Raw genomic sequence first — 26,764 nt, 5'->3', positions numbered from 1 at the left:
GTGTCAACAACGGCTGCGTGCAAGACAGTACTCGCCCAAGGAGAGCAGCGGAGGGGAGGGCCAGGGGCAGTAGCTGTGGTACAGAGGGAGAGAACGGAAATGCTGGGCGGCAGCACGTCAAGCACACGCGTATGCACACCGGGCCTCTGTGCTTGAGCCCATCTTATGTGGCACAGTAGGCGGCTGCGAGTGCCGTAAGAGAGGTATCGTACTGCGCCCACTGATAGTAGTCGAGCAGCCCTGCAATCACGCGAGCAGCCGGGTCGCACAGAGAGCTGCTTGTTCCGCCGGCCACAACCGCGCATCCACCACGCTGCTGCTTCGCCACGCTCTTGTCCCCTTCAACCGGCCGCTTCTCCTCTGCACTGCCGATACACCCTTCGCTCGTCGTCGCAGCAGAGCCGCCGCTGCTGAACACTACAGCACAGCCATTGGTGCCCTCCTCGGCGCTGCCGTCCAGGTTAGCCACCTCGCGCACGGCGCGATACTGCCGGGCCGCCTCCGTCATCAGCTCGACACCTTTAGCAACGTAGGAGGACCACGGGTTTTTGCGATGAGCTGCCGCGCCTCTGCTTGGATTTCCGCCCCCGGTTCCAGCACCGGCGGTGGCTTCCAATTCGTAGTCCGACTGTTGCTGCTGCTGCTGCTGTCGCTGCGCAGCCGCCATCGCCTCCTCCGCCGTCGCAGGTGAAGGAGTGAAGGACGAGGAGGGGGTGCCAGCCGCACCAGAAGCCCCGCCAATGGCCGCCTCAGAGTCCTCTGCATCTCTTCTCACCTCGGCGAACGTCGACGGTCGACCAGCTGCGGCCGCGGAAGTGGGCGACTTGCGCTCCCACTCGTTGTAGGCGTCCCAGCACATCAGCTGCAGCGCCGTCACAATAAGGAAGAGGGGTGCGTAAAAGGCGTAGAGGCCTGTGTGGTCTCCGTTGTCGCTCACATTGCCTCCAGCGCTGCTGCCGCCGCCCCCAGCACCACCGAGTCCGCTCGAGGCACCCATGCCAGCACCACCACCGGAAGCACCGGCCCCCGCTCCATCACCGCCGCTACCGCCACCATGGCGATGCGCGTCCATCAGCGATGCGTCGTAGACGGGCTTGAACCACACCTCGGAGCGGCATCGGTTCGGGATCAGGCCGACCAGAGGAATGCGCACGAACGTCGCCGTCTTTTCTCTTGTGGGACAGGCTGCTGCGTTCGCGGTGCCTGTCATGGTGTGCAGGGCGGTGACGGCGCCGGCGATCGTGATGCTGCTGCTTTCCCCGCCAACGACAGCGCCTGCGCCGGTGCTGCCAGGGTAGACGTCGCGGAGACGCACACGCGAGTCGCCGTTGGTGCTGACGGCGAAGCTCTCCGTGGTGTGGTTTGACGCGCAGCCGGTTTGCCCCTCTTCCCACGAATTGCGACCGCGGCTGGTGGACGCGCACGAGAACGAGCCGTTGTCCGGCTCATCGTCCTCGCCGTCGACGGACAGCGCCGTCATAATGTGCGTCATCGGCGGCGGCGAGACCCAGCGCGCGACGTGGTAGTGCCTCTGCAGGCTCCAGAGGTCAAAGGAGAGCGCAGCGCGGTCGCCGCGGAAGACGGGGCTGTTCCACGAGCTGTTCATCGCCGCGCCTTCACTCTTATCCGCGAACGGGACAAACAGGTGCCGCGGTGCTCGAAGGAGGTAGTAGGCGAGGAAGGTGCCGCAGCTGTGCTTCGAGGAATGGCCGCCACAGAACACAGGCTGCCACATGAGCGCCACCCACGACTGGTGGTCAACATCTGCCGTAGTGGCGGTTAGCAGCTCTGCGTAGCTCTCGTCGCACTTCGCCAGCTCCACGATTTGCTCCACGATGATGTTCCGATTGTTAGGCCGGTCGGTGGCGCTCCACGTGAGTACGCCATCCTCCTCCGCGTAGGAGCCTGTTGTATGGCTGCTGCCGCCGCCACGGACCACCCCTTCCACGCCAGTGGTGGCATGCTCATCTTCCGCTGACACACCGACGATCTCACTGGCCGCAGCCTCCTCCCGACGCCGCTGGCGGCGAACCTCGCGCAGCGCGGTGAGACGCTTGCACGCCGGTGAGGCTGGGTGGAAGCGAATGCGGAAGCCGCTCAAAAGCGGTGTATACACCAGCTCGCCCTCAGCAGGTCGCATCGGCGCAGGGTAGATCGGCTCGGCGAGGTTCACGACGCAGCCGAACGGGCTGTCGAAGCTCTGCCAGATGGACTTGAGCGTCATGACCGGCTCACAGTAGGAGGGGCCGGCGAAGTCCCAGTAGTGCGTCCGATCTGCTTGCGCTGGACGCAGTATCGGCAGCGCTGACCCTTCCTGGCCGCCACTGCCGACGCTCGTGCTGTTGTGTCCTGCTCCGCCTGTAGTGCGCGCGTCTTCGCTCTGGGGGACGAGAAATGTGCCGCCACGGCTGCTGCGACTGCCCTGCGCGGAACCGTGCTGACTACTGCCGCCGCCAGGTGACGAAGAGAGCCCTCTGTTGCCGCGGGTGCAGATAAGCTGGCACTGGTCCTCGTTGCAAGGGAACTCGAGATCGCTTGCCACCGGCACCTGCGGGGAGAAGGCGTCCACGAGGCACGCAATATTGCCAAAGGACGCGGCGTTGAAGCGCATTGCGGCGTGGAACTCCTCCAGAAGTAGCTCCTGCCCCACATGGTGCTCGTAGATGTAGGGCGGACGCGTCGCCGGCATCGGGTAGCGCCCGCCTGCTTGCAAGCTGATTTGGCTGCCGCCGGCGTGATATCCATTCGTGTGCGTGGGACTGGTGTAGCGGTTGTGCGCCGGAGAACCAACGCGATGGCTGCTGCCACCGGTGCTGCTAATTTTGTTCGCTGGTCCATTCATGCTGCCTTGCTGGCCGCCACCGTTTGGGCTCGTCGTGAAACGACTGGCGCTGCCACTGTTGGCGACCCGTTGGTGCTGGTGCTGTTGTATGGTGGGCGACGGCGTGGCAGACCCCGGCCGAGCCGTTGCACCGTTCGCGAGTAGGAGGCTGCTTTGGCTGGGTGTATTGAGAAACGTGGAGCCGCACACCACGGTAGCGGGCGAGGACGTCAGCGAGGTGCCGCCGGGGCCGGCACGACGGCCGCTGATGGCGCCCTCCGCCCCTGTACTCTGCTGCTGCTGCTGTTGGCGGAGTGGCAGTTTCGTGGCGTTGCAGGCACGAGTGTTGTTTCCTTGGTAGCAGTACTGCAGGTGGTCCTCCGCGTCTCCTGATGCCCCCTCCATCACAACGGCACAGCGGCCACCGTCTAGATCGAACGAGGGCTGATTGGGGTAGCGGTGGGTGTACGAAATCATGGAAGGTGGCTGCTGCATGGTCGCAGCGGCGCCGCTGCCCTCGCGCGACCCGCCACCAGCTCGGTGCAGGTGCGGTGTGCTGCCCCCACCACCGCTGGGAAGCCGCGGCGGCAGCGCTGCACTCGAGCCACTTTTCGGAGACTGTGCGTATTTGTTCGCGGCTGCGCCGCCGCCTGCCGAGAGAGACGCGGTGCAGCCAGCAGCCAGCGAGGCCGGTTGCAGAAAAGGCGAGGTGCCATGATAGGCGTGACAGTGGTGCTGTATCGGCACCGAGGGCGATGACACGCCTGAGGCGGGAGTCGATCGTCGCATGTGGTGGCTGTGGTGGTGGGCGACGAGGTGCAGGTGCTGGGGCCGGCCGCCAATCGAGCGGAGAGAGCTGTCTGTGAGCGTGGTGCTGGGACGAGGTGGGGGAGCCGTCGTGTCGGATGTATCCCGCGCAGCCGCCAGCGCGTCGGCTGTGAGGGGTTTCGTGGCGGGCTTCACACCACCGAGGTCGTGCACGCTTTCGAGGCCGCCCTCGGCACCCTCATCTTTGCTGCCCTCGCCCGCCGCTTCTGCCGCCTCCGCTCCGCCATGGGCGTACCCCTCGTCCTCCTCGCCGCACGCGGGGGCCTCCTCGGCATCGACGTCACCGCTGTCCATGGACGGACGCGCTAGTCCGCGGTCCCTTTCCCCAGCCGCGTTGTACGCCCCACGCGACATCTCGCGCGACAGCAGGCGCTGGACAGGGGCGTACATGGCCGGCCTCACTGCAAGTGCGGCCGTCGAGAGGGACGCGGGCGGGTTACCCGCACTCCCAGCCGCGACTCCGGACCCGCCACCGGTGGCTGAGGACGAACACGCGCTTGTCTGCAGCTGCGCCGCCTGCTCTACAATGGCGCCGCAGATGTATGTGTGGAATGGCGCGCCGAGACACTGCGTTAGCGGAGAGGGCCGCAGGAAGCTCTGCGCACCACTACCACTGCCGCTGCCATGTGATGCAGAGCTCGCGTGCGCAGCACTGCGCTCGGTGCTGCTGCTGCGCTGCTGCGGCTGCCTGCAACTTTCGCTGCCAGTGGAGCCGGCACCTTGGCGGCCGACTAGAATCGCAGCCATGGCTGATGTGGCGGTATCACGCTTGCTGTCCATGAAAGTCTCGGTGGCGTAGTCGGCTTCAGCCTCTTCATCAGCGTCGTCCTCCGTTCTGCTTAGCGAAGACTCACCGCTGTCGTGCGCCGCTGCAGTCGTGCTACCCTTGGGAAGTATGCAGCGATCACTCGCCTGCTGCGAGCGGACCGCGTCCTTCGGCACTCCGTCGCTCCTGCCAGTAGTGCTGTCCTCGCCCGCATTCTGCGGCGGCGGTTGCTGGGGACGTGGCGCGTTCAGCGAGGAGGATGGCAACTCTAGTGAGACGAGCGGCTCGCGTGTCACCAATGTTTGCTCCGGTATCGGCGCGTCCGCCTGCTGAGACGAGGCCTGCCACTGGCACTCCGCACTCTTGGCGGACGCAGGCGCGACGTGAGTGCTGACTTCAGCACTGCGTTGGCCGCACGGCCCATGCTTTCCATCCTTCTCCGCTGCTTCGGGTGCCCCCTCAGTGTGTGCAGCGGACTGCACACGTTCGGTGCCGCTGTTCCCTCGCTTTTTCCCTCTCTTGCGAGATGGCACTGGGGCCGCACTACCAACACCGCCGTCGCCGCGACCGTTGCCGCTGCTGTTGCTCCTGCTGTGGCCCATGCTCCTCACGGACGACATCGGCACCATGTCGTCCGACGCCTGCGTCCTGGCAAGCTCCTCTGCCCTGTCATTCTTGCCTTGCGCCTCCGCAACATCGTACCGCCGCGGCGCCGTCTCCGGTGGCTGCGACACGTACTGAGAGGTGCGGCTGACGGGCATCGATGCTCCGCCCGGCCTTGCGTCAGCCCGGTGCTGCGGATGCGAGGGGCCGCTGTAACCACGGTAGTACCCCTGCTGCTGTTGCTGCTGCAGATTATGTGGGGTATAGCCGTGAGCGTCGTAGCTGCCACCATTGCTATCACCGCCACCGCTATAGCGAGGATCAGTCGCATAGAAGCTACCACCCCGCTGGAACTGCTGCTGCGGCGCCTGAGGTGGGCCTCCGCTGCTGCGTTGATGGTTTTCAGCGGCCGGTGGCGATGCGGCGGCGGATGAGCCCGGCTGCGCCTCTCCGCAGGCATAGGAGGCTTGATAAGCGATGGTTTGCTGCTGTGGCGAGGCGTGGCCTACAGGGTAGGTGTACCCAGGACTGATCCCGCTGCTGCCGATCGGATTTGCAGCCGCGTAGTAGTCGCGGTATCCGTTCGCCGCGTAGCCGTGATACGACTGGCCGCCATCCTCAACCTCAGCCCCGCTCCCTTGCTGTGGAGAGGGGTAACTGCCACTGGCCGCTGCCTGGCCGCTCTTGCCACTGGCGGGGACGAGGGGCATGCCGCCGGTGTCACCGCCGGCGTCTGTGTACGGCACACCTCGTGTGCGAGAGGCATGCGGCGCTGGTGCGCTATAGCCGGTGGCGTAGCCGGCGCCGTAGTAGCCTCCGCTTGCACTAGCGCCGCCGACACCAGGGCCACCATTACCCGCAGCTGCTGTTGCAGTGCCAGAACCATAACCACGCCCGCCAACGCCGCCACCCTCGGACCCGTTCATGTTGCTGCCTGCATTATCTGGCTGGCCATACGCGCCACCGGCGTAGCGCGCCGCCGAGGTACCCTGTGCGGCATCGCTCTCGCCACCGTAAGCGCTAGTACTGGTGCTGCAAGGCTGGCTGCTCCTGCTCGCCGCATGTATGGCGTGGCCGTATGACGCGGAGACGGCGGAACTTTGGCCCTCCCCACCCGTGTAGGGGGACTGCTGGGGTTGTGGCTGCTGCTGCTGTGCAGAAGGCGGAGAGCCCTGAAATGAGTATGCTGGACATTGAGCATACTGCTGGTAGTAGCCCTCTGTGGCGCCCCCTTGACTGCTGCTCGGCATATTGCTGCCCTGATTGTAGAGAGCCTCCCCCTCGCCGGATGATGGCGGCGGGTATCCGTGTTGTTGCTGCTGTTGTTGCAAGTTGTAGTAGTGCGCCCCGCTGCCGCCGCTCGCCGTGCGGGCGTTGCCACGACGCTGGGCAGAGCCGCTGCTGTAGTAGTAGCTGTAGTACTGACTCTCCTCGCCTAGGGTTTGAGAGGTGGAGGCTGTCATCGAGAACTGATGCGGCCGCGGCTGCGGCTGCTGCGGCGGTGGCTGGTAGGTCTGCTGATAATAGCTCTGATAGGCACTGCTACCCTGCTCCGTGCCTGGCGTCTGTGAGCTGTAGGGCGACTGTTGCTGCGGTGAATACTGAGACTGCTGCTGTTGTTGTTGTGGCGGCGGCGGTGGCTGCTGTCGCTGTGACTGCTGGTATTGGGTGGAGGGCTGGTTCGGGTGTTGCTGCGGATTCGCCGTCGCGGACGACGACGGTTGGTAGGGAAAAGAGTACACGGGCACTGATTGGCCATCATTCGCCCCTGCGCCGCTGCTGGTGCTACCTGCCATGGGGCCAGAGGTAGATCCGTAGGGCATGCTCGTCGAGCAGCCGCTGCCGCCACCACCTCCTGGGTACTCGCCTTGGTTGTTGTAGTAGCCGTAGGTGCTTGAGATGTAGTAGCTGGCTTGGTCGCTACCGTAGTGCTTGCTGTAGTAGTACCCCGTGTTGGACGCCAACGACTCACCGTTGACGTCCTCTCCTCCACCGTGCGCGGCCGGCATAGCTGTGCTGCTCACACCTGCCCTTGGCAGCGTCGAACGAACGCCGACTGACGCCGCCGCCCCTCCCTGACGCCGCGAGGAGGGATACATGCCACTACGCGACGCCACAGGTCCATCGCTGGCCACGGGAGTGACGAAGGATGTCACTGTGCTACCACCAGCAGGACCCCGGCCGCCCAAGACCACGTGCGGGGCCTCGGCGTCAGCGCCAGAGGTCGTCAGCCGGGAAGGCGGCGGAGGAGGTGAGTGGCGTATACTAACGGGGTCTGCTGTATCGCCTAAAGAAGCCTCTGCTGCTCTCGCACCGGTGCCACTGCAAGTTGGCATTGAAGTGAGAGACTTGACCTTGCTGCTGGCGCCGTGTCGAGTGCCAGGCTTGGCCACAGCTGTCGCGAGACCGCCACCAGAGCTGAGGCTGTTGCTTGAGCCCTCCATTATTGTCTCTGCGTCTGACGCTCCAGGTATCTCGTAATAGAAAAGGAGCGCCGTGGACGGAGTTGTTCTCTCCCCCGAGGCCTCTACCAGCTGTCTGTTGAAGCACTGTTCTGCAGAGTCGAGGGGATAGAGAGGGCCGTTCGCCTTTCTGAGTGGTACACACAACTAGAGAGAGACCTCAGGACGATAGAAAACCCATAAAGCAGCACAGGAGAGAGGGGAGCAGGCGTATCAGCGACGACAACCCGCCACGGGGCTCACAGGGGGGAGAGAGAGAGAGAGTCTCCAACACAGAGGGGGGACGAAAAGAAGGAGCAGCTCTCGAGAGAGAGGGGCGAAAGAAAAGGAGGGAAGGGGAGGATGTGTCCGTGTGTGCGCGCCTGTGGTTGTGATCGAGCGAATCGAGCCGAAAGGGATGTCCAAATACAGAGAAAGAGAACCGCCGAATAACAGAGAGGGGAGGGGGAGGGAGGGCGGGCGGCCACTACAGCGCACGAGCGAGGGAGGGGGAGAGGCGGGAAGCCCTCGCAACAGCCGAAGAAAACAGATAACCGAGAGAGAGGGGAGAGGGAAGGAGGCGAGAAGACGCAGCAGTCGTCGTCGTCACCAAAAAGGCGTGTGTGTGATGAACGGCGCCGCCACGGCGGTAGGCGATGCAAGCGATAGAGAGCTTAGCACGTTCAAAATCGGACGCCGAGCGACGCCCACAAGCATAAACACCAATATGGATATACAACGAGAGAGCGGCGTGTATGGGGGAGAGAAGTCGTTGTGCGGCTCTCCGTAAAGAAGCAAGGGGAGGGAGAGGAGAGGGGAAGGAGGGGGGACAGCAAGAGAAGCGAAAACGGAAGCAGGGCCCGTAAGGAGAGAGAGAGACACACGCGCACACAACCGCCTCTAGAGAACGAGACAGGAACAGGTGCACAGGCAGATAAAGATATGTCGAGTGCACAAGGGCGACAACACGGAAAGATATACACGCAACACGAGAGAGAAGAGGGGCGAAAGAGGGTGTGTGTGGGGGGGAGGGGGGGTAGGCACAGCGGCAGCCTGGCAGGGGAGAAAGACGAAACCAGTCCTTGTAGAAATAGAAACAGAGAGAGAGGCACACACGCACACACGAGAGGAGGGCAACCAACAGTCAAAGACAAGGTGATTATGCTGAGGGAAGGAAGGAGGGAGTTGAAGTAGCGAGGGAAGGGGAGAACTGTCAAAGGAGGCCGCGTGAACTGTCAACCGCTACAGCAGCAGGAACCGAAATGAAAATGAACACACAGAGAGAGCGCGCGCGCTTCTTCCCCCGTTTCGTCTTCTTATTCGCGCCTACGCCGAGAACACCCAGAATACAAAAGAGAGAGAGAGAGCCAACTACACACGCACGGCGCGCAAGTCACGCAGCAACAACAACGACGATGCTCGGAAGGAGAGACGACAGGGTGATCACACGGAAGGAGAAGAGAGAGAGCACGCCAGACGAGACACACCGGTCACGGGCGCGGCAACAAGAGTGAGAAGCGCCAGCCGCAAGTGCACGCGCACACACAGGCACACACAATGTGGCGGCAGCGTGACTTTGTTGAGAGAGAAAACGGAAAAGTCCGAAGGAGGGCTGCAGCACAACCCGCTTGCCCCACCGCACGCTGTCGAAACTGCGAGATACAGGCGCACTGAGAAAAGAAGAGCGGCCTCCGAGACGAGAGAACCAGACGAGCACACAGGAGGCCAGCGAACAACACAGACAGAAAGAAACAAAGGAGCCAACACGAAACAAGCCAAACTACAAACCCACGCGTATGTGGCAGATGTGCACTTGTCTTGCGTGCTCCTCTGTGAGCAGCGATAGCGCTCTCCTTCGCTGCTGCTCCCCCGCCTCGCACCCACCCGTCTGTTCCCCTCTCTTTTGCGTATCCGCTTCTCGCTGGCAGCGGAAGCGCGCACACGCGCAGCCCTAGCAGGCGTGCGTCGAATGTGTGGAGAGCGAGAGAGCGACGGAACAGTGTGGAGTGTGTGGCAGAATGGAGAGGAGAGCAGCGCAGTCCCCGAGAAAGTACAACAAGAGGTGAAGCAGGAGAGGAAAAGGAAAGGAAGAAAGAGGGGAGGGCAAGGCACTGTGAGGGGCGCAGAGGTGGAAAGGGCAAGAAGACTACCGAAGGGAGCCGCACGCCGCAACGGTCGAGGCGCACAGCACGCAGCTACCCTCTCACTTTTTCGTTTCACACTCGCACACACGCACAGAGAGAGAGAGAGAGGCCGAAGGGAAAAAAAGGGTTCGGCCTGCTTCTTTGCTGTCAAAGCTCGCTTACGTGTGTGGGGCGGAGCGTGGAGGGAGGGGTGTGTGGGGGTGTGTGGGGGTTGCGTAACGCACACACAGAACTGCTGGCGTATTCGACAGGGTTCAGGTACGCACGTGTGCGAACGCGTGTACATGTGCGTGGGAAGAAAGGAGGGGGTTACAGGAGGTGGAGAAAGACAACAGCGGTGAGATGGAGGGAGGGAGCAGTCCACTGAAAACCATGTACGCACAAGAGAGAAAGGAGATGTGCATCAAGTATCACATGGGACACAGGCATGGCACCTGTTGATGCTACTGCTATGGGCGCAGGTGGGGAAGGGGGGATGACTGCGGCATGAACATCCACAACCACTTAGTGCACACGCGCGGGCAGACACTCGCGGCGTCATCAGGCGCTTAACCCTAGCGCACGCCTCTTCGGTGGTTCCCACAACACGCGGTCGTTGGAGCAGCACATGGAAATACTCGCCATCTCATGTCATTTCTATTCCGTTCTGTGTTCCATGATCACTTGAAAGTACAAGTCCCATGCGGAGAGCAAAGAAAAGGACGAGTGAAAGCAGAGAGCAGAGAGGATCAACAACGAGGAAGAAGCGGGGGAAAGAGGGAAGCCGAGTGCTAGCAGACAGCTGGAAGGCACACAAAGAAGAATGAGGAGACAGCCTCCACGCGTAGGGCAACACGCAGATATCTATATCTATATATATAGATAGATAGATATGAAGCACATGAAACGGAGAAGCCGTCACGATAATGGCGGCCCGAAGACGAACATGGCGAGCGGAAACGATGAGAAGAGGCGAGACGGAGAAGCCGAGGGGAAGATGGCACAAGTACAGCACCGCCGAGAACGCCGCACACACCCTGCCACAGAAACACAAGCACACACACACACACACACAAGCGAGAAAACAAGGAAGGGGGGAAAGCACGGTGGAGAGAGGCGGTGCGGATACACCCACGCTGGACTGCCGCCGTTTCACGCGGTCCTCGCGGCTGAGTGAGAAGGTGTAGGCACGCACTGGTGATTGCCCAGAACGAGCAAAGAAAAGTTACATTTTCACGTATGGCGTACAGAAGCACGGAGAGGGAGTGTGGGAGGGAGAAGAGGCCCGACAGTGCGCACCTCCCTCTCTCTACTGTTCCCGCCTCAGCTCCTCCGTGCTTATGCGCGGTCCGCTTACACAGTCCCTCCCCTGCCGAGCGCCTGGCGAGTGGAGGCGGCCAACGCGATCATCTCACCATCCTAGGGCGCCCACATTGCGCCACGACGTCGTTGCTGCTGCCTCCGCCCTTCCGGTCAGTCTACGAATCCTTTGGTGGCGCGTAGTTTGTTGCGATCCACCTGTGGGTCTTCCGCTGCGGCGTGCGCCGCATTCTATACGATGACAGCCGATTTGTCGGCCTCCGAAGTGGCGATGGGAGCCAGAATCGGCGGGGAAAGCAGTTGCATTAGGCTGTCCAGCCAGACCTCTGCCAGGTGCTGGTGCCTTCCTCGGGGCCCCATCTGCCCCGGGGCGTTGTCGTCCGCTGTGCTACTGAGTGCTGCACCAGCGCACCGACGCGTCGCTTCCCGTTGGTGACCATGACGGGTGTGATCAGTGTCGTGGAAGTCGTTCGACGATGGCGTCAGGCCCTATTTGCTTTCAGGTGCAATGAAAGCGCCTAGAAGATGACGTTGCCGCGCGGCTTCGCGCGGTGTGGGAGTGAAGCGGCCCGCTGAGCTCTGCGCTGCTGGCGCTGCGTTGACGCCTGGGGCGCGGTGCGGCGTGGTCATGCGATAAGCGGACGTGTCTGTCGCACTAGAAGGAGTAAAAGCTGGTCGTGCTGCTGCTGATGTGGAGATGTTAACCACCTGATTAGTAGGCGCCTCCCAGCCGCTCCCCCATTGTGCCGGTCGCCACCCGATGTGCATCCACTTTGCGGTGGCGCAGACTCCCCCACCACCACCACCAGTGGGAAGTGTCAGAGCCGGATGGAGAGACGCTCGAGTCACGTCGACACATGGCCTACTCATATGGATGACACAGAATTGTCCATTGTCGCAGGTCGCACGAAAACAGAGCCGATCCAGGACCTGACCGCCGACATCAGCGGCGGCGCATCGCTCTGACCACCTCTACGTTGGAGGCACCTGGCCCTGTCAGCACCAGAAGCGGATTGGCATGGGCAGGGATAGAGGGATGGGCTGGTTGGCCTCCCCCAACACAGAGGAGGCGCTGGGCCAAGATACCACGCTGAGATGTCCCCCATCCTCAAGGAGGGGGGAAGAGCGGACAGATCCAAGAGCGCAACACAAGACCCTGTAAGGGAGAGAGGGAAGTGGATGTGTGCGCAGCCCCCCCCCTCCTCCTCCCAAGATGAACGAAGCGCCACCCCATTGGCTCTCCGGAGACAATCCCAACGCAGCCACGGCCTTTGCAGTGCAGTGGGTATGGAGCGGATTCCCACGGACCAGCTGCGGGAGAGGAGATGCAGTGGAAAATGAAGAGAGGGAAGAAGGGGAAGATGGGCAGCACGAGTTTTGGCATGAAGGAGAAACAATCGTGTCGGTGCGCGCGTGCGCAAGACCTGCGTCGAAGCATCTAGAAAGAAAAGCCTGATATGAAGCGCGCGGTGACACTTCGCCGTGCTTACCAGCGTGTGCTTTCCGTGTCTCCTCTTCCTCCCTTTCGCCTGTTCTTTCGTTGGGCGGCGCGCCGTCGATTGCGCACGTCAGCAACGCCCACGGGGTTCTCGGGATGTTCCACAGTGCAGTGCCCGCCTCTCCGCCCTTCAAAGCGTTCGTTCTTGTTGCGTCTTCTGTCGGGTGCCCCCACGCTGACGCCGCCAGCGTGGGGGCAGCTTAAGGAGTGCGGCTGGCCGCACCCCCTCCACTGCTTAAACGATTAAAGCGCACATCCGGGAGGGAAGCGAGCGCAGACGTCCGTGCCCACGCATCCCAGCAGCACCTTTCCTGCTTGGAAAAGCAAGCACAGTGCAAGTATCGATGAACACAGACTCCAGTCTCGCCTACGCACGGGCCGCTAGGATTGCGTTCATCACTTAAGGCGACGCCTTGCCTTCTTCTGACTCGTGTCCGCGACCTTCCTCTACCGGTGCCGCCTCCGTCTCCACAACGCGCACGCGAGCCTTGGCCACCTCTTTGGCATGCACCCGCATCGCATGTGCCCGCAACCCGCGCTGGCTGGCCAGCGTTGTGTAGTCAGCGCAGTATGGGCACACAAACGCGTTTGCAGCACCGTCCTTTCCGCGCCGCGGGCGGCTCCAATTAAGGACAAGCAAGCTCTCTGCCTGAGCTACCACCTGCGGAGTGAGCAGCGACTGTGAAGGCCCCGTGTACGAATAGGCTGCCGCAGCTGTGGAGGTGCTGGGGTGCGCGAAATCAGCAGACGGAGTTACGTGGAGGCGCGTCGCCTCCGCCTCTCCCACCGCTGCGTCGCTGCCGCACCGCGGTGCGCCTCCACGAGCGACACGTGGCTTGCGTGGTTGTCGGTGTGGTGAATCGGTGGCCAACGCCATCAGCGCCCCCTCCTGCGCACGCAGCCGCTTCTGCAGAATGTGGCGCTCGCGCCGGTGCCCGCTGCCCCGTCGGTGGTGATGCAGGTGCCGAAGATCCGCTGGTGGCCACGCCCCAATCATATCATCCTCATCGTCGCCTTTTGCGTCCTCTGCCGCGATGCTCTCGCCTTTTGGGGTGCCGCTGCCCACGTTCAAGAGACGATTGACGCCACCGGTGTGGCAAGTGAGGGGAGACGTGTTTGGCAAAACAAGCAAAGACGCAGAGGCAGTCGTCTGTGAACTGCGCAACACCCGCCCTTTGGGAGAGGGAGAGGGAGACGGGAGGAGGCCATGCAGCGGGGTGCGTTTCGGTGACGGCAATCTGCCCCGTACCCTTGCGGGACTGCGCGGATGCCGCCGGGCCAGTGGCGCCACCGTCACCCGATAAGGGGATCGACTCGGCGTGGACGACGAAGAGGTGTCAGAGAACATGCCGCCGTGGAGACCGTCGTCGGCGCTTACGTCGCTGGCGTAAGCGTCCTCGACAAACTTCAGCCCACTTCGTTCCGCGACGTGAGAGAGATAATACCACTCCCCCTCTGTCAATGCTAGTGGCACACTTGTCGCGCGACTACATCGCCCGAGGCGCCCATCCACTGACGAGGTGCGATCACCATCACCGTTGTGCGTGTCCTCTTCGGCGAAGTCAACCTCATCGCTGTCGCAGCTGCTGCTAACACTGCCGTACCGCTGCCGGTGTCCCTGCTGCTGTTGCTGCGTCCGATACAGGTCCACGGCGTCCTTCACCGGGTCCGCAAAGATGTTTTCGCGAAAGGGGCAGTAGTATCGCCTGTGCCGGCGCAGCTTGGCGCGACTGCGGATCTCCAACTCGCAGTCCTCACAGGTGAAGGCGGCAGGGTCGGCTCGCTGAGGCAGCAGCAGCGAGCAGGACTGGGCAGGGTTTACGTTGGCTGCTGCTGATGTACTTCCGGCGGAGGCAGGCGGTGCTACATTCGCCGTGGTGGCGGGAGGCAGGTGCATCTCTGGCAGCGGAGGGGGAGCGGCTGCCGCCACATCTTCCGCGGCCTCTCTGCCGTCTGGGTGGCGTACCTGGGTAGACGGGGTCGCCTGGAGTGGGTGAACCAGCCGCACATGTCGGCGGAGGTTTGGCTTCGTGGTAAAGCGTTGGTGGCAATATAAGCATGGGAAAGGCCGCTCGCCAGTGTGGATGAGAAGGTGGCGTCGGTAGTTGCTGCGCACGCCGCTCGTGCTCGAATTGCCGGTGAACTCCTTGGCACAGTGGGGGCAGGCCAGATACACGGTGAAGCCGACTGCTGCCCCAATAGCGGATCTGCTGTGGCTAACGCCAGGCTCAGGCATCTCGATTAGCGCTCTCTCTTCCTCCTACACAGCAGGCGTGCGTACACCAGCAGGGAGAGTGGCGGGCAACGTGAAAACAAGTGTGCGCGGTCGGCTCGTTTTGTTGAGCAAGTACCTCCCCCTCCTACGCCTCGGTGTGTCGTGTTTCCCTGCGAGGCTCGCGCTACTTGAAGAGGAGCGGGGGAAGGAGGAGGACTTTGCAGTGCAGTGCACACAGGGAGGCCTCGGACAACGAGCTCAGCCAGGCACACACGTGCCGTCACAGCCAGTGGGAGGGCGGAAAAGTGTACCGACGTCAAGACACAGAAGACAGACAGACGCGAAGTGCGCGGAGCAGAAGCGGAGGCGGGGAGATAGAAAGAGGAGATGCGAGTGAGACAACGCAACAAGCGGTCAGAGTAGCGCAGCTGAGGTGGCACGTCGATATTGCATTGCCACCGCCGCCACGGGGTGGGCAAAGACGACGACGACGAAGGGGAGGGGGGCGAGACGGTGATGGTGGTGCGCCGCTCTTTTCTTTCGTCCACGTGTCCGCTCTCTGTCACACAGCATGCGTCCAAGCAGCGCTCGACCCCCTGCAGGCCTGCCACCGGCACCCATCGCATGGTGCCGAGCAGCCGTAGACGCACGCGCTGCAGCCATGCGCCGGCCCAGCCATCTGAGAGCACGGCCTCTCACTCACAGACACCGCACGCACACCACACACACACACACGCCAGTCGCTTCGCAGGTGGCTCCAACGCAGCGCCATCCACGACCTCGCCGCCGACATCAGTGGCGGCGCATCGCTCTGTCTCCCCCACCCCAACGTCGTAGCCACCTGGCCCTGTCAGCACCAGAAGTGGGTCGGCATGGGCAGGGATAGACGAAGGGGTGAAGGGGGGCTGCCCGGCCTCCCCCGACGCAGAGTGTGGGGGCACTTGAACCCTGTGATACCACGCACGGCGAGATGCGTGGCCGCCCGTCGTTAGGGCAAAGAGGATTTTTCAGAAAACGGTGACGCGCGAATGCATGCGTTGACACCTGAAGGCATGTCCCCCAACCTCTCACCCCCTCACGAGTCGTGGGCGCCTTGTTGGCCCTCCATCCTTCTAACCCTCCTTGAGTCCACCTCCAAGTAGATGGCGGTCACTGATCCCGTAGAACATCGGCGCACACGTGCGCGCGTGTATGTGCGGGAGGGTTTATTTCTTGTGCTCCGCTTCTCTTGCTATGATGCCGGGCTGGAGTTGTATGGTTGCTTCCGCCTAATAGGTGCGCACTGTTGGTCGCGCTCGTCTCTGGAGACTGGCGAATCTCTCTCTGTGCTTGCCCATGCGGCCACGTACGAGGGGTTAGAGACAGCGCCCTTCTCTCTCGAGCATATAAATCGAACACAGCACACCATCATGCCCCTTCAGCTTACCATACTCAGTCGCGCTGACGAGCACAACACAAGGAATGTCATTCAGCATGAGGTAGTGGGGAGTCGCGGTGTGCAGGGTGCCTGGGCAAGCACGAGGAGAGAAAAAATTAAGAGAGACCTGAACGTGCGCGTGTGAGAAACAAATCAGCAAGGGTACGGCGTTGCGGTGAAGGCGTCGCACACCCGGGGGCGCACTTGGCGCGGGTCCTGTCACCACGGGGTGTGACGCCTCGGCACACGCACAGAAGCAACGACGAAAAGAAAAAACGGGAGAGACTGCCTTCAGAGCCGAACAATAAAAGGCGCCCCCGGTGATGATCGGGGGACGGTGGTGGTTGCACGCGGTTGCAGAGCGAAGACCAAAGGTGGTCAGGAAGGTCGCGATGCAGGAGACGTAAGCAAAGAGATGTAGAAGGGGCAGGAGCGGGATGTGTGGGGTGTATATGTGGTGGCGTATGTGTGTGCGCGTGTGTGCATGTGTGCGCTGGCTTTGTCTAGCGCGCTGAAGTCGCCGACGCTTATGCGCCCCTTCGTGGGCTAGAGAGACTGATAGTGTCGGCGAAGCACTGGAAAGGCTGGGTTTGAGGAACGGGAGCGGGTGCCACTGGGACTGTCTGCCCCTGCGTCAAGTCTTTGCAGTCATCATCAACGACGAGAAGCCGCGGTGCTCACAGCGGTCTCCTCTTCGCCTACGCGCAGCTTGTCGGCCGCAACGTCCGCCTGCTCGTGCCGTAGTAGCCAAACCTTGAAACGCAGCCCGAGCCCGTACCCGCATAGCGAGTTCGTCGACGATAGGACACGATGGCAGGGCACAATGACGGGTATGGGGTTGGCCCCCATGGCCACACCAATGGCGCGTGGCGCCACTGCAGCTGAGGCAGGCAGATTCAGTGCCTTATTCACACGGACCCCCAGACCCTTATAGGAGATGGTCTTGCCGGAAGGAACAGTGTGGCGCAGCGTCGCCCACGTCTGCGTCATGAAGGCGGTGGTGGGCGGATAGATGATCGGCACCTGCAGCAGAAGGCGCTCCAACTCTTCTGTTCGGCCAGTCTTCGCCGTGGAAGGATTGAAATAATTCCTCATGAGCGTCACTGCGCGTTCTCCCGGCAGCTCCGACGCCCCGTCGGCCGACACACCCGCCACCGTCACGGGCGTGCTCTTGTACCAGCGGGACTGAATGATCGCGCACACCTCCTGCGCCTCGGTGAAAAGTGCGGCGGCGTCACCAGGCGCGCTGCCCTGCCAGCGGCAGAAGCGGACGGCGCCATCGGCATCCACATAAAGCGAAAATGGCCCCAGCGGGGTGGGGACGGTGCGCAGGTACACCTGCACAGGGTCAGTGCTCTGCAGAAGCGCTGAGGCAGCCTGGGCACGCTGCCCCGGCGAGGCGGAGGTGGACTTGGGCAAACACGGCGCCTCCTTGGATGCCTTCTTGCTTGCAGCCACCGCCTTGGACGCGCGTCTTGCGAGTTTCGCCTGAGCTGTCATGGCGAAAAAGACGAGAGTAAGGACAAGAGGGGGGCTTGAGTGGCGGCGATACAGCTTAGCAAAGACATCGCCTACAGAGAGACACGCGCACACACGGATGAGGAGGGAGTGCGTAGGAGACGAGAAGCATCGGCCAATGCACGCAACGCAAAACAGGCGAAAAAGAAAACGGAGAAAGTCGATAGCGCGAGTACACAAGTGCAGCTGCCAACTGCCGCGAGAGAGGAGGAAGAGAAGGAAAATCCGTCCTCGCTGGCGGTTTTCGGGCAAGAATGCGTGCAAACATGCAGGAAGAGGGGGGGGAGGGGGCAACGGTGTGGTGGGCGGAGTGATGAAGACGCTGGAAACAGAGAAGCGGCATAGCTTTCTACACACCACGGCGAGGAGAGGCACCCGTCGGCCCCATGGCACGTCTTTCCCGTAGATTACGAGCGCAATCTCGGTACCGACATAGCGAGAAACGACGACGCGACTCGATGCAAGCAGTCGCCTCGCGCGCACAGGCGCACGCACATGCACACGCAGGCGTCGGTGCGACACTCTGCGGTGGTGCACAGCGGTGTCGCTCAACGTGCCTATATATATATATCTGAATCCATATGCATACGTGTTTGTTACGGCCTCATGGGCTGTGGAGCGAGACAGACATGTTCATCGTACGCACACAAGAGAAGCGACTTAACACTTAGACGAATTCACACTTATGTTACACCGCGCAGTCATCAGCGATGAGGGACAAGAGGGAGCGAAGGATACGTTACGGAGAGTCAAGCGAGTGCCGATGAGGGGTGTGTGGGGGGAGAGGGGAAGGGTAGGAGGCCGGCGCAGTGACGGGGATGAGCAGCTGGTTTAGCGGCACTCAACAGACGGTTAGCTCATCGCGTAGAGGACGTCCTGCCCGGTCATGTGCGAGAGGTTGTTGCAGAGCTTACGAGCCTCCTCAACCACAGCGTCGTCGCGGTCCTCGGTGAGCTCGACGACGGTCGGCAGCATCTCCGCCATGAGCCGCGACGCCAGCTCATCACCACCGTCGGCGTAGATGCCGTCGAGACAGATGAGCGCCTCGCGCCGTACGTGGCGGCTGGGGTGGCGCAGGGCACGCACCACCTCGGCCTGGGTCCTGCTCTGCAGCTTGCTGGATCCAAGGCAGGCCATGAAGGCACGGATAGCCGGAATGACGTTGTGCTCTACGCGGAAGCGATAGTCGCGCTGGCTGTCCTCCAGGTAGTGCAGGTTGTGCAGCTGATGCACCAACGCCGGCATCACACCCGGGAAGACATCCGCCTTTGCGAAATAGACGTCGACCTGGATGCTGTAGTCGTGATCGGGCCCTGGCGTCTGAGCAAGCGCCATGTTGCGCATACACTCCAGCGCGCCCTCGAGTGCCAAAGCCACAAGCGAGTCCATCGCCTTGGACGCCGTTGCCGTCGCTGCGCAGTACGTGCGCAGGGCAGTGACGACGTGAGGGAGAAAGATGGGGAAGGCGAAGTCGAGGATGGAGCCCAGTTTACCGAGCAGGTGGTTGCTGAGGGCGAAGAAGACGATCCAGGACTGAAGCGTCACGCGCGAGATCGACTGCGCCGCGCCGTCGTGGCCGCGGCCATTCTGCTCCTCTTCCGCCGCGGTGTTGGCGGAGTCACCAGGGCCGGCTGCGTGCTTGCGCGACGCTCCCGCCACGCCACCGCTCGACTCCGCAAAGGCCCAGTCCGCCACAATGCGCAGCAGCCGAACGCTGTGCTTCGCCTTGAACTTCAGCAAGAAGACGGTGAAGGCCTGTAGCACTGGCATCACCGCCTCGCTCGACGGAGCCGACGGCGCACTCGCGAGCGACTGGAAAGCGGCCAGCCAGAAGTTCTGCTGAGGGGTTGTACCCTCCGTGAGTGTCCGCATGTGCAGCAGTTCCTCCTTGCTCATGTTCTCGACACGGCGCTCGAAGCAGGTAAAGAGAAGGGCGAAGGAGTGCGTGTGCACCTGTGCTCGGATCTGCCGCACACGCACGGTGCCCTTCTTCGCCTTTCCGGGCTCGCTGGCAGACGCGGCTGCCTCGGCGGCGAGGTTCGCCAGCTGATGCTGCTCGGATGCCGGAACAACAGCCCCGTTAAGGTACGGGAGGCCCTGCAGGCACGTTATGCCGGCGTCCAGCAGCAGCTGCGGCTCCATCACGGCCTCCAGCACTGCCAGCATCTCTGCGGAGAGATAGTGCGACTCCGCGTCCGTCACGTTCCTCAGGTGCGTTACGAGGAAGAGCATGGAGGGCAGGTACGGCTGGGCCATCTGCCAGCACGCAGGGAAGCAGCGAATCATCGAGGACAGAGTACTGTGGCGAAGAAGTGCCCCAGCCTCGCTGCGAGACACGACGCCGGGCATCTCCAAAACCTGGTACACGCCGGCGGACACGAGCGTGTGCAGCAGGTGGAGGCAGTGCGTCGATGCGAAGGCCGTCCCCATCACCTGCGTGATCGTCGCCAGTGCCGTCACAAGGCACGTCATGCAGCCCAGCACGTTCTCTTCAGCACCCGAGCGTGACGCGGCAGTTGAGTCGTATGCGCCGCCATCCGTGCCGGGTTGTTCTGCACGAGAACGCAGCCGCATTTCGCAGCGTGTCAGCAGCGGCATCCAGTGATTGCAGATTAGGTCGACCAGCTCGTGAACCGCGGCGACGCGGCTGCGGTTGCCGAACAGCTTCACAAGGGCCGCCTCCGTCACACGCTTGCTGCGGTTGGCGTTGAGCAACGTCTTCTCCGACTGCAGGCTGCCACCGCTGCTCACAATGCGGATGAGCTCCTCCACCGCCGCGATGCCGAGTTGCGCCGTGGTGAGCAGCTCGCCTGCTGCGTTGGCGGACTGCGCTGCCGCGTGGAACTGAGCCACGCTGGATTTGATCTCCGCCACCAGCAGCGGGAAGAGCTGAATCGACCGCTTCGTGGTGAGAGGGCGGGCCTTGATGCGCACCAGATCAGCTAGAGAGAGGCGCTGCCGCGGGTCGCGCAGACGCCGGCGATGCGCCTCCATCTCTTCATCAGACACGACATTCTCCAGCGTCGGCAAGGAGTGGTGCAAGCGATCTAGCAGCACCTCCAGTCCAATCTTGCGCAGTGCTGCCCGCTCGTCCTCGAGCAGGCGCTGCTGGCAAACTACAAAAGTCGGCTCGTTGATGCCGGCCAGGACACACGCGAGTGTGTTGCCTGCAAGCAGCTCCAGCAAGGATGTGTACGCCTCCGCCTCCGCATCCGCAGACTCCGATGCAGCGCCACTGCGCGTCGTCTCGTGCAGGTCGTGGTAGCGCGCAAAGAGCTCCAGCGCACTCACGAGCAGCCCCATGCAGCCACCGTCCTCGCGCTGCACCGCGCCCTCAGCCTGCTCCTCGGCCTCCTCGTCAGCGTCGCTCGCCTTCTCATCCGCCTTGTCGGCCCCGGTGCTCCTTTCGCTGCGCTGCTGCTGCTGCTGCTGGCGTCGTCTCTCTGCAGCGCGGCTCGGTTGGCTGGAGCGGGCGTGACGCTGCAAGGCGAGGAATGGCTCGAGGAAGAGGTCAGACTTCACCGTCAGATTGACGAGATGCATGATCGCCTCCTGGCGGTTGGTGACCTGATTCGGCTTCACCATGCGGCGGAAGAGGTGCTGCAGTCGCTGCTGCTCCTCGCCATCTTCCCCCGCGTTGGCGCCGGAGCTGAGCTGCGCCGCCGGGTCGGCAACAAGGCGCATCAGCTGCCCCAGGCACTCCACCTGCGTGCGTACGTCAAAGTTCGACAGGATTTCCTGGCATACGTCGCGCGCGCTGCGGAAGCCAAGCGCCTCCGTGTTGTCGAACGGCTCCAGCTTTATGAGGAGAGAGACGAGCGGGATGTGCAGGTATGTGCTGCTTTCCGCCATGCTCGAGCGGGCAGTCACTGCCGCAGCAGCGGCAGCGGTCGGCGCCTTCAAAAGCGGTGCTGTCGCCCGCAGGAGACCGGCAATCGTGTCCACGTGAAAGTGCAGCTCGCCTTGGCGCCGCTCTGCCGCTTCGGTATCGGCCTCCGCACGCCTCGGAGAAGCAGCAGATGCCTCCTCATCCTTCTCAGCGCTGTTGTCTTCCGAACGGTCATCTACGAGTATGCGCGCCATCAGCACCATCATCTCGCGCAGCAGCAGGCTCTTGATGCGATGGGCGCCGTCTGTCACCTTCTCCGACAGCAGCTGAGTCTGATCCGTGCACACATGCACGAGGGTTTCCACAAACCGCAGCACCCCTTCAACTTGCAACGAGCCGCGAGCACCGAGACGCAGCTGCTTGACGCGCGGCAGCATCGCCACTTCATCTGAGGCGGCCGAGGAAGCCGCGTGACGCAGCAGCACCTCCATTCCTTGAAGCGGGTACAACTCAACGCACTCTATCACCAACGCAAAGACGCTCTCGCCGTCCTCCTCCTCGTCCATGGCGATGGTGGGCAGCACGCGAAGCAGTGTGCGGAGGAGGCGCAGGCTCTCGTGGCTTAGCGCACCGAGGGGCCATTTGCCGGTGCCTCCGGCAGCAGCGGCGCACACAGACGGCAGACGCAGCACACGCCGTGCGTCTGCAAAAGTTAGCGGGTTTGCGACGGCTGCCGACGCCGGCGGTCGCCAGCGCGCCTCCAACGCGGATGCCGCGCAATCCTCCCCCTCCGCCGCAAGCTCGGTTACTCCATTGTGCTTCGCCGACAGCGTCTCGTCAGCGGCCGCGGCGGTCGACGGCGCCAGGGTCTCGAGCATCTCGTGCACACGCTTTAGCAGCACGGCAACAGCTTCGCTTGCGGTCTCACGGTCAGTGCTCATCGCCTGCGATGGGCGGCCACGGGCGGCCTTTGCCTTCGATGTCACGGGCGGATGCCCAGCAGCAGAGGCCGTCGCGCTCTCGACAGTGGCAACGAGAGGCAGAAAGAAATACTCGTACCCGCCCAGCGTTCCCATGCACGCCAGGGCCACATCCGTGCCAATGACGTCTATCGCATGCAGCACCACCGGCTGCAGCCGCGCCGCTACCAGTCGCTGGTACTCAGCCGACAATGCGTATTCGCCCTTGCGAGACGCTGCCGTGGAGGCCGACTTCCTTGACTTGAAGATGGTCGACTGCGTCGACTGGCGGTCCTCCAAACCGTAGCTCAGCCCGACAACCAGGGCGGCTAGCGCGTAGCGGTACACGGGCCGAGCACCGCCGCCGTGGTGCACGTGCACGTACGGGTGCTTCAGAAGCAGCTCAACCAACCTCACGGAAGCATTGTTGGCGACGGCGTCTTCCTTCGCGCTCGCACTTCCCCAGAGCTGCAGTCGGCTGCAAACGGCGTCGACCAGGTCGGCCGCATCCGCGGTGACGGTGCGGGTCGAGGACGACGAAGATGCGTCGACGCTTTCAATGCTGGTGAGGATTCCCTCAACACGCGGCAGCATAGCCTCGATCAGGCAGACCTGCTGTGGTGTGATTTCAGCAGGCAACAACGCAGCAGCAGCGGAAGAGCCAGCACGCGCACGCCCGCCGCCATGACTGTTGTGGCTGCGGAAGAAGTACCGAACGACGCGGTGCGCCCATCCAACCGGCACAACGTACGCCTGTGCACCGCCGTCTGTGCCATTCTTCATATTCAGCAGCGAGCAGACGAGTGCGGCAGCGCTAGGGGTCAGCTGATACTGGCGCTCCTCCACAGCCATGCACTCGATCAGGCAGCTCAGCGCCGTCACAGAGCACGCTGACGACGATGTGGACGAGGAGGTACCTTGCTGCAGCTGCATGGCGGCGGCAAGAATCACCTGCTCTCCCGTTCGTCCGTTCGCGCCTCCGCAGGCACTGTCGTGCTGTGCGCCGGCCGTGACCACTGCATCCTGCAGCGCGCGCAGCTGCGCCAGGCGTTGCGTAGATGGGGCGCGGAGCGGGAGGAAGAGCACAAGCGCAAGAGCGGCGAGGGTCATCGGTTTCGCGTACGGGGCGTCGTTCACCTCGCTCTGCCCTGCTGCGCTAAACACGGCGTCCGCTACCAGCGCGTACCAGTCAACCTGGCGCAACGCAGCGGCGGCGCCGCTTGTCGCCTCTGCCGTCGTTGTCACGGCATTCATGCTGCTGATGAGCTCGAGATACGCTGGCGCCAAGACGTCTGGCTGCGCCGCGATACTCGGCAGCGCAGCGCCCACGAAGCCGAGGCCTTGGCAAAGCTGCAGCACGAGCGACGTCAACGAGCTCACGGAAGCAGCGGCCGCCGTAGCCGCACGCGCCAGTACCCGCGTGAGCGCCGCACGCAGCACGGCCCCAACCCTTGCAACGAGAGGAACTTCGTACAGCTGCTCACGAGCTGCAGTGGAGACGTCCACCGTTCCACGGCCCGCCTGAGCAACGCGTCGTCCGCTGCTGTTGTCCAGCAAAGTCGCGTAAACCATGTCTAGATACCCCCTGTCGGCTGCAGCGGAGGTGGCGCTGCTGGCCATGGCAGTCTCCGAGGCTGCAGCGTCGTTTGCCGCGTCGCCGCCATGCAGGAAAGTCATGACAGCAGACACCGTCTCGAGTACGTTGGCGGGCTTCTCGGTTCCGATTGCCGGCAGCACTGCGGCGGCGAGAGCAACGGCAACCTCCACCTCACAGGCTGCAGCGCTGGAAAGGTCTGTAGCGCCCTCACGCACCGCCGTGCGCGCGGCAGCGAAGGCATCGGGTAGACGCCGCTGTGCCTCGGTGCGGATGGCGTCAAGTAGGGCATCACACTGAATGAGGTCGGTGAAGCACGCAATGCGCGTGCCGGTCGCGATGCAGCCACTGCGGCCACTGCTGCCCGCCTGCGATTGCTGCTGTTCCTTGTCGTCGGAGTCGGACTCGGCTGCGGCGATACAGCGGCGGCCAACCCGTTGTCGCTCCTTCTCGCCACTACTGCCGTTCCTCACCGTCTTCTTGCCCTGCTTCTTGTTGGATGCGGAGCGGGCGCGGAAAAGCAGGGCCACAGCGTCTGGGCCTCCGCAGCCGGCCTCCAACGTCGCCACCAGCCCCCCGACCACCTGCGTAGCCATGGCGACATCTTCGCCTGGGGTCTGCATGGCTGCCGAGGGTGTCCCAGCCCACTGCGCGTACAGGAGAGTCGCATGGTAGAGCACTGATGTGCGAAAGTCCTGTGCATCCGACGTCACGGCGCTGGCACCTCTCGTCCATGTCAGTAGAGCCGGCCGCAGGAGAGTGGTCACGAGCGGCAGCACCACGCGGCGCTGCGCCTCAACCCGTGTTGCCACGCTTGCCGAAGCGGCAGAGGCCACTGAAGGCGACCACGCCAGCACCATGGAGTAGACGGAGCGCACCAGTTGGCACGCAGCACGGCAGCCAAGCTCGTCGCGCCCCATTGACTTCTCGCTAGACCACCGAGCAGCCAGCCGCTCTATCACCGCAGCAGCGGTGGCCACAAAAGCCTCGGCCGCAGTGCAGTTGCGCTCATAGGAGATGACGTGCGCCAGCAGATCGACGAGGGATTGACCACTGCCGCTGGCCGTGCTGGCGTCACTTATCAGCTGCGCTGTGGGCATACCCTGAAGCGTCTTGGCAGCCAGCGCGCGCACTTCCGCCACGGGGTGGAGCAGGCACGCAAACAAAGGCAGTGTCTCAGTAGCCCCAGAGAGCGCGCTGCCTACCTCGACCATGCCGTACCGCGTGCCGCGGAAGTGACGGGCGAGAAACGCGGTAGCCGCCGCCGTCGTCTCGGGGTGCAGAAGCACTTCCGATAGCACGCCGTCGAAGACGATGGCGTAGCGCCGCTCCAGCGCCGCTGCCAGACGGTAGTACAGCGATTGGTTGCTCGCCCCCTCCGCCGCCCGTGCCGGTGTGTCGCCCACGGCACCTGCCGGGCTTGTGCCAGCCTCTGCGGTCATGAGCACGCGCAGGTAGCGCGTGACCATATAGTTGGAGAGAGGCAAGTCCTCCGCCGCGCATGTCAGGAATTCGACAACGTCAGAGGGAAGCAGGCGCGCCTCAGAGACGCTACTCAGGCGCTCCAGCGCAGTCTGCAGCAGCGTGGCTAGAAGAGCGCTGTGGCGCGGCGACGCTGTCGGTGCACCGTTGGGGCCTGCCATCATCACCGTCATCTCCGCAAATGGGAGCTGCGAAGCTAAGGTGCGCCACGGTAACGTCAAGAGCGTCTGAAGGAGCGGTGCCACGGACACGTCCGAGAGCGCGTGGTGCTGTGTCGCTAGCACGATCTCCAGCAGAGCAAGCAGGTCGCGCACCGGCAGGTAGGATACGCCAGCGCCATGATGACCCTCGCTCGTCGCTGCGAAGGCTGCTGCCGTGGTGTAGCGAAAGATCGGCTTTAGCATGGTGATCAGCATGGCTTTGGAGAAGCGCACGTGGGCCGACCAGGCAGCCAGCACGACGAGGGCAGTGGCCACAGACTCCATCGATACGCGGCTGCTCCCGCCGCGTGCGTTGTCGCTCTGCCGTGCACGCTTCGACTCCTCTGTGCCAGCCTCTGCGCCCGAAACGGCGCCAGAGAGCAGCTCGAGCACAAACGGCAGAAACGTGCGCCAGAGCGCCTCAGCGTCCTTGTGCGTCGTCAGCTGCGTCACAACGCTGGCGAAGAGGGCATTGGCGGCATGATGGCGGATCTCGTACCGAAACGGCATGGCGACCGTAAGGCAGACCAGCCTGACGGCTTTACGACTCTCGGCACATGCAAGCACGAGGTGTTCCCGCAGCAGTGGAGCACCGTGCAACTGGTTTGTAGCGAGGAAGTCGAAGCCCGTGTCACGCAGGTCGAGCAGTAGCAGTGCGCGGGCAAAGATGTTGTGATCGTGGTACGGCAGGAAGGCGCGCAGTACGGATGCGACGTCGTAGATGTGCACCTCGTAAACCCGCACCAGGAACTCGAACACCTGTTGCGCCGCAGTAAGAAAGAGATGGGGACTGAGGAACGTGAGAAACTGCTCGAGGCGGACGCGCAGCGTGGAGTCCTCCGTTGTCGTCAGCATCGAGCGCTCTTGGCGCACACGCTTCACGTCAAAGAGGTCCTGGATGAAAGGGTGGAACCGATTGTCTATCGCTGTCAACGCTTGCAGGCCGTTCAACGCCAGCTGATGAATTTGCTCCCGAGAGAAACTCTGTGCGTCCTGTGTGCTGAAGAGAAACGACTTGGCGAGCCGGTGCTGGCTCCCATCGGGGCGCTGCTGCAGCCGTTGTAGCTGTGAGGCGAGCGGTGACGTCATCTTGCCGCACCGTGCCGTGATTGCTTCTCCAGCGCTGAGGGGGTAGAAGACAAGGAGACGC

General features: G+C 63.0%; 4 protein-coding genes across 4 annotated transcripts; all 4 read right to left on the bottom strand.

Moving 5' to 3' along the window:
• Positions 1-163: 163 nt before the first annotated feature.
• LMJF_26_1820 (conserved hypothetical protein) lies at positions 164-7,117 on the bottom strand (the record flags this gene model as incomplete). The annotated part of the gene is made up of 1 exon (XM_001684136.1): positions 164-7,117. One exon carries the CDS (start codon positions 7,115-7,117, stop codon positions 164-166), a length of 6,954 nt encoding a protein of 2,317 aa, XP_001684188.1.
• A 5,683-nt stretch (positions 7,118-12,800) lies between these two features.
• On the bottom strand, positions 12,801-14,297 carry LMJF_26_1810 (conserved hypothetical protein; the record flags this gene model as incomplete). Its single annotated transcript, XM_001684135.1, has 1 exon — positions 12,801-14,297. One exon carries the CDS (start codon positions 14,295-14,297, stop codon positions 12,801-12,803), a length of 1,497 nt encoding a protein of 498 aa, XP_001684187.1.
• A 2,389-nt stretch (positions 14,298-16,686) lies between these two features.
• Positions 16,687-17,532, bottom strand: LMJF_26_1800 (conserved hypothetical protein; the record flags this gene model as incomplete). The annotated part of the gene is made up of 1 exon (XM_001684134.1): positions 16,687-17,532. One exon carries the CDS (start codon positions 17,530-17,532, stop codon positions 16,687-16,689), a length of 846 nt encoding a protein of 281 aa, XP_001684186.1.
• Positions 17,533-18,402: 870 nt separating this feature from the next.
• LMJF_26_1790 (conserved hypothetical protein) lies at positions 18,403-26,703 on the bottom strand (the record flags this gene model as incomplete). Its single annotated transcript, XM_001684133.1, has 1 exon — positions 18,403-26,703. The coding sequence occupies one exon, from the start codon at positions 26,701-26,703 to the stop codon at positions 18,403-18,405; it is 8,301 nt and encodes a 2,766-aa protein (XP_001684185.1).
• Between the last annotated feature and the right edge of the window lie 61 nt (positions 26,704-26,764).

Source organism: Leishmania major, chromosome 26 (genome assembly GCF_000002725.2).
Source record: "Leishmania major strain Friedlin complete genome, chromosome 26".
In the NCBI taxonomy this organism is placed as follows: Eukaryota; Euglenozoa; class Kinetoplastea; order Trypanosomatida; family Trypanosomatidae; genus Leishmania; species Leishmania major.
The sequence above is the reverse complement of the archived record's forward strand: the minus strand, read 5'-3'. Positions and strand labels throughout refer to the sequence as shown.